Source organism: Patiria miniata, unplaced genomic scaffold (genome assembly GCF_015706575.1).
Source record: "Patiria miniata isolate m_02_andy unplaced genomic scaffold, ASM1570657v1 HiC_scaffold_19, whole genome shotgun sequence".
Lineage (NCBI taxonomy): Eukaryota > Metazoa > Echinodermata > Asteroidea > Valvatida > Asterinidae > Patiria > Patiria miniata.
Genome location: NW_024037057.1, coordinates 12,939,842 through 12,948,568, shown reverse-complemented (window position 1 = coordinate 12,948,568; position 8,727 = coordinate 12,939,842). Strand labels below are relative to the sequence as shown.

At 42.5% G+C, this 8,727-nt stretch overlaps 1 protein-coding gene across 1 annotated transcript; it reads right to left on the bottom strand.

Moving 5' to 3' along the window:
• Positions 1–1,142: 1,142 nt before the first annotated feature.
• LOC119725836 (proline-rich protein 13-like) lies at positions 1,143–5,581 on the bottom strand. Its single transcript, XM_038197427.1, has 4 exons — positions 5,344–5,581; positions 4,026–4,217; positions 2,973–3,035; positions 1,143–1,563 (listed from the first exon to the last, which is right to left on the bottom strand). Exons 1-4 carry the CDS (start codon positions 5,500–5,502, stop codon positions 1,396–1,398), a joined length of 582 nt encoding a protein of 193 aa, XP_038053355.1. The 5' UTR covers positions 5,503–5,581; the 3' UTR covers positions 1,143–1,395.
• Positions 5,582–8,727: the final 3,146 nt, after the last annotated feature.

Genomic DNA, 8,727 nt, shown 5'->3' with positions numbered 1-8,727 from the left:
AAACTACGAGTTGATAATGATTCTTAACTGAATAGAATACTGAGGTTACTGTGATAACTACATGAATAGTAACATTTATCAATTACTTATAGAGCACATGTAAATTCTACTTAACCCTACTTGCCACACAGTGCTTATCATCAAGGCACATTATTTTACCGAGGATTACCCTCTCTTTGGCATGGACCGCAGAGGGCGCTATTTGAATAATCAATGAGAATGACAGATATGGCACTTCCATAAACTTTATAGATTTTGTCCCTCATGAATCCAAAAGAACTAAAAAGCAAAGTGCGTACTCTTCATCCAAGACGTGATTTGGAGTTTATTTCCCTTATACAGCCGGTCCGTGACAAGCGAGTTCGCTACCAACAAGATGAATCAAATCCAGTCTTAGCAATATTGGCAGCGCTACCCAGGAAATTCCGAGCATACCTCACGCACCCTGTATTCAAGCCTATGCATGTGCGTGAGGTATGCTCGGAATTTCCTGGGAAGCACTGCCAATATTGCCAAGACCGGATTTGATTCATCTTGTTGATAGAGATCTCCGTCGCCGTGGCAGCGTAACTGCGTTTGTCACGGGACTGGCTGCAAAATTGGGAAATAAAATTCCAGTCTTGGACCAATTAGTGCAAAGTCTTGATTCAAGACTAAAGGTTTGGATTTTATTCCCTAATGCTGCTGGTCTCTAACAAGCATGGTCATCAGGTTGCGGCAGAAGAGGGCGCTATCAACAACATGAATCAAATCCAGTCTTGGAAACTTTGGCACTGGGACCCAAGATCATCTGCAGATACCTCACGCACGTGCATCGGTTTGAATACAGCGCGCGTGAGGTATGCGTGGAGCGCTATGGTCCAATGGTTACAGTGTTTGACTCACGTGCCATCAGCCGTGGTACGTGGGTTTCCTTGATGGTGAACATGGTGTTTGTGTTCTTGGGCAAGACACTTTACTACAATTGCCTCTCTCCACCCAGGAGTATAAATGGGTACCTGTGAAGGTAGAGACTAGAATGTGCTGATCTCGAGCTGCTGCAAACATTGGTCTCAAGGCCTGATGAACAGGGGTAATAATTGTGAAGCGCCACCTTTGGTATAAAGCGCTCTATGAGCATCACATTATTATCATTATTATTATTATTATGCTTGAGTTTTCTTGTGTCAGAGTGCCAAAGTTCCCAAGACTATAGCGCCCTCTCCCACAGCAGTAACTTGACCACATTTGCCAGGGATCATGCAGGACAGGCTGCATTAGCACAACACAATCCAAATCCAGTCTGGAACCTTCAAGCTTGACAACTCGGAGCCTTGGTCCCACAAAATCCCAGAGCAACACCAAAGATGCTTTGTTTAGTTCTGGATCCATCAAATTCCTACCATTCGCCATCTCTTAGTACTTGTATTTTTTATCCTTCTTATGCTTGTGCTTCTTGACTTTTACCTTATAGCCACCGTAGTGGCCTCCTTTGTGATCAGAGTCACTTGAGCTGCTTGAGCTCGACGAGGAGGAACTGGACTTGCCGCCGTGCTTGTACTTCTTCTTCTTCTCTTTCTTGTGCTGAGAGAAGTAGATAATACACAAATATTGACTGGCAATGAGGTCACTGGTTAACCACTATGCACCCCAGAGGACTGTGACTATACATTTATTGACTGGCAATGAGGTCACTAACTATCAACTATGCACCCAAGAGGACTGTGACTACATATATTGACTGGCAATGAGGTCATTAATTCACAACTATGGTCCCCAGATGACTGTGACTTTACATAATATTGACTGGCAATGAGGTCACTAATTAACGACTATGCACATGCACCCAAGAGGACTGCGACTATACAAATATTGACTGGCAATGAAGTCACTAATTAACAACTATGCACCCCAGAGGACTGTGACTATACAAATATTGACTGGCAATGAGGTCACTAATTAACGACTATGCACTCCAGAGGAGTGTGACTATACATATATTGACTGGCATAAGGTCACTAACTAACGACTATGCACTCCAAAGGAGTGTGACTATACAGATATTGACTGGCAATGAGGTCACTAATTAATGACTATGCACCCCAGAGGACTTTCAATGAGGTCACTAATTAAAGACTATGCACTCCGGAGGACTGGGACTTTACAGATATTGACTGGCAATGAGGTCACTAATTAACGACTATGGACTCCAGAGGATGTGACTATACATATATTGACAGGCAATGAGGTCACGTACTGGTTTATGCACTTGGGACTGCATGCATGTAAGTGCCCACAAAATATAGTCCTATTTCCTAAGGTCAAAGAGTACCGAGAGAGATTGGGCTGTCTTGTGGTCTCTCATAGGCCCAATGGGCATTGGGGGGGGGGGTTGAGGGAGGTGGCCTGGAGATCTGACCAATTGGGATGCTGAACAAAGCAAACTGGAAGCGACAATAGTGGACAACAGCTGGCGCTATTCTGCATGGCATATATGGGGCAAGTTCGCGCAACAACTACATGTATTGTTGACCATTGGTTAACCATAGTTTGACTACAGTTAGTCCAAACTCTGTCTAGTCGACGGTGGTTGACTACGCTAGTGGACTATTGGGAACCAACCTACTGGGGCTGGTTGTATCACTGGTAACCAATAGCTGTGCGCATTCATAACGTACAGCAGGGAGCCAGGATCCAGAAGTTTTGCGATGACATTTTGACCAGCGTTTGACTAGAGACGATTGCACGTTGCTATTAGTGCGCAGACGTACGGTACGTCACAAATCAACCACTAGTCGACTAATTGGTCCTTGCCCGAACTTGGCCTATGCTGATGCATGGAAACACATAGGTATCTGCAGACAGGTAAAACGATTTTGTCATCAGAAAAAAAAAGGTTGTGAACTTGTGACCTGCCACTTTATACCCGCTTCCCTCTGCAGTCACTTTATACCCGCTTCCCTCTGCAGTGCCCCTGATTTTCACCAACTTACCTTCTTATGTCCATGTCCATATGCTCCGACTGCAACACCAACATGCCCAGCTGGTGCATGGTACTGTGATAATTACCACACAAAAATATGAATACATGTTGGGCTATTCTTTATACTCATTTAATCAGGTCAAGTAAAAAATACAGTTTCTTGCTCAAGCTTTTGGAACAAAAGGTGGCGGCCCCTTTTTTTCTCCGAAATGGCGGATTTTCTAAGAAGGCTATGGATTCTTCCATTTTCTCGACTCTATTGCTTACACAGAACTGTGTCCACATGAGCCGTCACCCTTTTTACATATATAGCTACAATTTTGTTGGGAAAGAAAAATTCATTGACAAATTTGCAAAACATATTGAAAATGTATGAATTAAAAAAAAAAAAGGAAGGAAAAAAAAAGGGGTTGGGCGAGAAAAAGGAAGTGGACGAGTTTATTTTTTTACTTGGCCTAATGGGTTAATGATGGGTTTTTGTAAAAACCAGATAGACTCTGAAAGGGCTTAACATCTGTTATTACCCCTGCTCACTGTGCCCATAGAACATTCCACAGACCATGTCCATTATTCTACCAGCATATAAAAGCGGCTAAAATATATTTTTACGTTGCAAAGTACACATGGTCATGTGCGCAAAATCTTTCTGTCATATCTCAGATTTTTGTTTTTACCATTGATGCGGGGAAATAGTATTTGCTCAAGACTGGAAAATTAGATTTTGATCCCCAAATGCAGCGATCGCAACCCCTTGCAAATGTGCTGAAGTCGCCGCTGCACTATGAGGGACTGATATCAACAAGATGAATCCAAAGCTGTCTTGGGAACTTTGGCGCTTGGACCAAGGAAACATGGAGCATACTCCAAGCGCACCATATTCAAGCTAATGCATGTGCATGAGGTATGCTTAGAGTTTCTTGGGTTCCCAGTGCCAACATTCCCAAGACTGGATTTGATGCATCTTGTTGATGGCACGCTCCACCGCCACCGCGACTTGACCACAAATCCAGTGGACCAAAACCTGCATACACAATGCACAAGGAGTAGTGTAGATGGCACTTACCATTGGTGCACCGGGCGTGCCATGCATAGCCCCGGGTGCGCCATGCATAGCCCCTGGTGCGCCATGCATAGCCCCTGGTGCGCCATGCATAGCCGCGGGTGCGCCATGCATAGCCCCGGGTGCTGGATAGCTTGGGGCAGCCATGCCATAGCCAGGGGGTGCACCACCATAAGGTGGAGCTGCAGGTCCTCCCTGTGGAATTAGAAGGGCGAAGGTATAATATCCAGCATTTGTGTGTGTATCGCCCATTTTGTACTGAAGTACAAGAGTCCCGCCAAACTAAATGTATTAGGAATGATGAAGTGTGATTAGATGTTCCACACAGAGAGTCACTAAAGCGTGACCGAATCTGCCTGCTTGCCCTGAGCTTATATAACCACAAAAGAAAAATTGTGCAGGGATTTGAAGTGTTATCCATACACGCCATAGAACAAATCTCAAAGGAATTTGAAGTGTGGATGCTAACTCTATGGACAAAGTCCCAACTTTAGTTGGGGCCTTTGCTAGAGTTGGGGCCAACTGTCCCCATTATAGTTGGGACTGCTACAGTTGGGACTATCCCAACCATAGTTGGGACTAGTCCCAGAGTTGGGGCATAACAGGGGATTAAATTCTGACTTCAAACTAAGTTCCTGAGGCTTTTTGTCCCCAAACAAGCTCGAAATGATCTCCGAAGCTACAGCCCAACTGTAGACCAACTGTACATGTAGACCTGCTGATGGATATAAGTCATGCACATGATGTAAAAGTCTGTTCTTATAATGCCAACCACTCACACGGTCGTGACTGTCAATTGAAAAGGATTCCCATTATTTTGTTCTGGATCTGGATCTAGATAGTTAATTGGCAATGCCTCCTCTGGAGTATCACGCCAATGGGGGCTTAGGGTCAGATCTTAGACGTGCTGGCTCATGTGCTTTTTAAGTCTTTCTCTGAAGGTTGGTGTAGAAGGTGCTTCGATGACAGCGGGGGGCAGGGCATTCCAGTTGACGATTGTTTTTGGGAAAAACGAGTTCTTGTAAATCTTGTTCTTGTTGAACGTCATGAGTTGGTGCATGGAGCATTTTATAGCATGTGGAACACCCAATGTGTGTGCAGCTAGTAGGCTACTGCTAGCCCCAATGCAAAGTGAGTGATCTCGTGACCCAATTGTCCACAACTGCAATAAATTGATAGTTGGTCAGTGGAGACATGAAGCACGTGTTGTTGCGAGGGCCTAAGACAGAAGGTGATCGATTGCCAAAAAAGGCATGTGCTGAAGTTTGTTACTTACCAACTGCTTGCTGCAGCTAAAAATACAAATTTAAGAAGAACTCACCCCGGGGTAGCCCTGGGCTGGAGGGGGGTACGTCTGACCCCCAGGAGGGTAAGCTGGGTTAGGCTGGGCACCTGGGTATGCTGGCTGTTGTTGTGGATATCCTCCCCCTGGACCAGGGGGAGGGTAGTGTCCACCCGGGGGTGGTGGAGGATAGCTCATTCTTGCAGACTATCGTGTGCTTCTAATATTTCAGCAATTTAGAAGGTTAAGACCCCGTTCCTATGAGAGAATAAAAAATCAACTTTCCATTTAATTTGGACTCACCTTACATTTCTTACAAGCTAACCATGGTGAAAACTAAAGGCCAAGTTAAAAAATAAAATAGTGTCTTGTCCCTGCCCAGTTCGGTGAAAGGGTAATCCTTACTTTTAGGACACCTCTATTTTGTACGAGTTCTGTTCAAAACTGACTTTTGCAGATGACTGTCCAGTACCAAAGTGACTTTTGCAGGCTAGAGAAGTCTTTTTTCTTCAGACAAACTCATGTTAGTTATAATTGAAAGCACTTTCAAAGAAAATGTGACTTTCCTACCTTTTTTTGCAGTTCGCCATCTTGCTTTTTAAATTTATTTTCTGTTTGTCATCGTCCTCTTTAACCCCTCATAAATCAAAACCCTGCCCTCTTTCTACAAAATCAAACCTGCTGATATTCAAGAGATGTCATTGCCAAATGTTCAAATGTGTCAAGAAATATCAGAATGTCACTTTTGAGTGTCATTTAGTCAGCTGTTTTGGTGAGTCTTTTAACCTTAGGAAAGGGGTCCTAAAAGTAAGGATTACCGGTGAAAGATTGAAAAATCATTGAATGTTTCATTCGAATGGAACAGTCTATCTTTCACCTCATGAAAACATTCCATCCATTGCACTCAAATTAAACATTCATTATTTGTCTACCAATCATTCAGCACTCCAGACTCAAGAACCATTAAAGGAAAAAATTAAGGAAAAAATGTTGCAACCTTGCCACTTCGTTCTTCTTATTTATCATCTCAATAAAGGTCAGTCATTGCAAAAATGGTAATCCTTACTTTTATAGTTGTAGTTTTGAAAGCACTTTCGAAGAAAATGTGACTTTCCTACCTTTTTTCGAAGTCAGACGTGCATGTTGTAGTTCTCACACGCGTGAAAGCCCTACATAATTAAAGCCCGATGCTTATTGGCTGCTAAAATAATATATAAGTCTGGTTCCCAGACCAAAAGATTCTGACTACTCCTGCATCTTTTGGTCTGGGAACCAGACTAAAAATAAATAAGTTAGTCTGGTTCTCAGACCAAAAGATTATGACTATTTCTGAATCTTTTGGTCTGGGAACCAGATTAAAATAAATAAGATTTTTTTTTTTATCAGCCAATCAGCATCGAGCTTTCATCGCATCGAGCTTTCATGTTTGCCATCTTGGTTTTTGAGTCTGTTTTCTGGTTGTCATCGTCGTCTTTTACCCCTGAATTTCCCTCATAAATCAAAGCCCTGCCCTCTTTCCACAAAATTAAACCTGCTGATATTCAAGAAGGTGTCATTGCCAATTGTTCAGATGTGCCAAGAAGTATCACTATCAGAATGTCAATTTTGAGTGTCATTTAGTCAGCTGTTTTGGTGAGTCTTTCCCTTCCTATATAGGAACGGGGTCCTAAAAGTAAGGATTACCGCAAAAATGGTGAAGACATGAATCTGGGACTGATAAACATTTCCAATTTTGTTAGGAAATGCTTAGAAAATTTTCTTGACTCTCCATAGACTTTGTACACAACCGCTGAAGCCGCGTCGTGTCATGGTTGCAACTTTTTTTCCAAAATTAAAATTGCAGTTTCTACCCCTAACAAAATACCAAAAAAATATCCTCGATGCTTTTTCGATGGTGAAAGGATTTATTTCAAGTAAGAGAAAAACACCGAAATAGCTTTCGGTCATTGTCGGTTTTTCAATTTTTTGGGGGCTGGCGGTGGAACGCGTACCACACACACAACAAATCAACTGGTTGTGTGGTACGAATCTGTGCTTACAAGGTCAAACCTCGAGAACTTGTTGCCTCGAAAACAGGTACACGGACGATACTGTGACTGAGTGTGATATGGCATTAACAAAGACCTTTCTCCACTATGTTGGAAAATGTAGAAAACTAGAGAAACCTTAGAGTCTATAAAATGTTTGCTTGTTGTTTTAAAAACATTTTCGAATGATACAAAATATTTTAGTACTAGGCTACAAAGCAGAAGAGTTAGTTTAAATTTTGGGTCGCACTAAAAAGCGTCAACACAGCGTCAACACATGACAGAAGCGTCAACACACCGTCAACACATCCAAAACATATCCAAAACACATTCTGAATTGACAAAAAAGGTATATAATTGTAAAGCATAGAATAAAAGAGAATTTCCATTGGATTGAGTTTCCATTTTGTTGTTAAAAATATAGTATTTTCACGCGAAAAAATGACCTTTAACTTGCTCGGCCGTTGTCCACCATCTTGACTTCGCACAAAGCTTGGACTACACCATTTTAAGTAGGGGTGTGTAGGTAATGACATTATCTTATCATAAACAACAGTGCATTCTGATCTGTGAGAGACTGAGGGACTGCGGTTTATTGTACAACGCTATCATCCTTTAGCATAATGGAATGGTCTGCACTGCCACTGAGGCAGCCGATCTCAGAGCGGCACGGAGAGCCAATTTTCTTGAACTGAAAATCGCAATTTTCAGACGTTTAACCTATTGATTTTAAGCCAAAATCTTGTTTCTGTCCACACTCTATGGGTTACATACTGCTTGTGTCAATTTTAATGCATTTTGGATGTGTTGACGCTGTGTTGACGCTGTGTTGACGCTGTGTTGACGCTGTGTTGACGCTGTGTTGACGCTTTGGAGTGTGTTGACGCTGTGTTGACGCTTTTTAGTATGACCGTAAATTTTTACACACAATTCAAATTCAACATGTTCAATTTGCCGACACTTGAACATGTTGAATTTGAAAAACGTCAACATGGTCAGTGAACTGGGGGTCAGATTACAAACCGTACAATCCAACAGTCAACCGCAGCTATAATGACCGTCTTCCAGTTAATAACATTCGTTAATATTGCATTTTAATCAATTTATTTTACTCACTAACTTCACCGTCACTCACTCACGTACACGTGACGAACAGTTCACGTACACGAACAAGTGCAATGGGCGCGTCATGTTTGCACTGCTGTTTACATTCCCAGTATATTAATTATTACTGGCTACGGCTAGGCTACGCACTTTCACAATAGTCTTCAAAGGGCAAAAATTGAAGTCGTAGCCGCAAAATACATACATTTCAGTGATTGGCTTTTGGTATCACAAAACTCTTGAGGGCGCTGTACGTCAAAAACATCCAACTGAAAGTTGACGGTGGTGGATG

Coding starts and splice junctions, on each gene's coding strand:
- LOC119725836 (XM_038197427.1), bottom strand. CDS start 5,502: ATGAGCTATCCTCCACCACCCCCGGGTGGACACTACCCTCCCCCTGGT. Junction 3,036..4,025: donor GCACGCCCGGTGCACCAATG/GTAAGTGCCATC, acceptor TAATTATCACAG/TACCATGCACCAGCTGGGCA. Junction 1,564..2,972: donor ATGGACATGGACATAAGAAG/GTAAGTTGGTGA, acceptor TACTTCTCTCAG/CACAAGAAAGAGAAGAAGAA.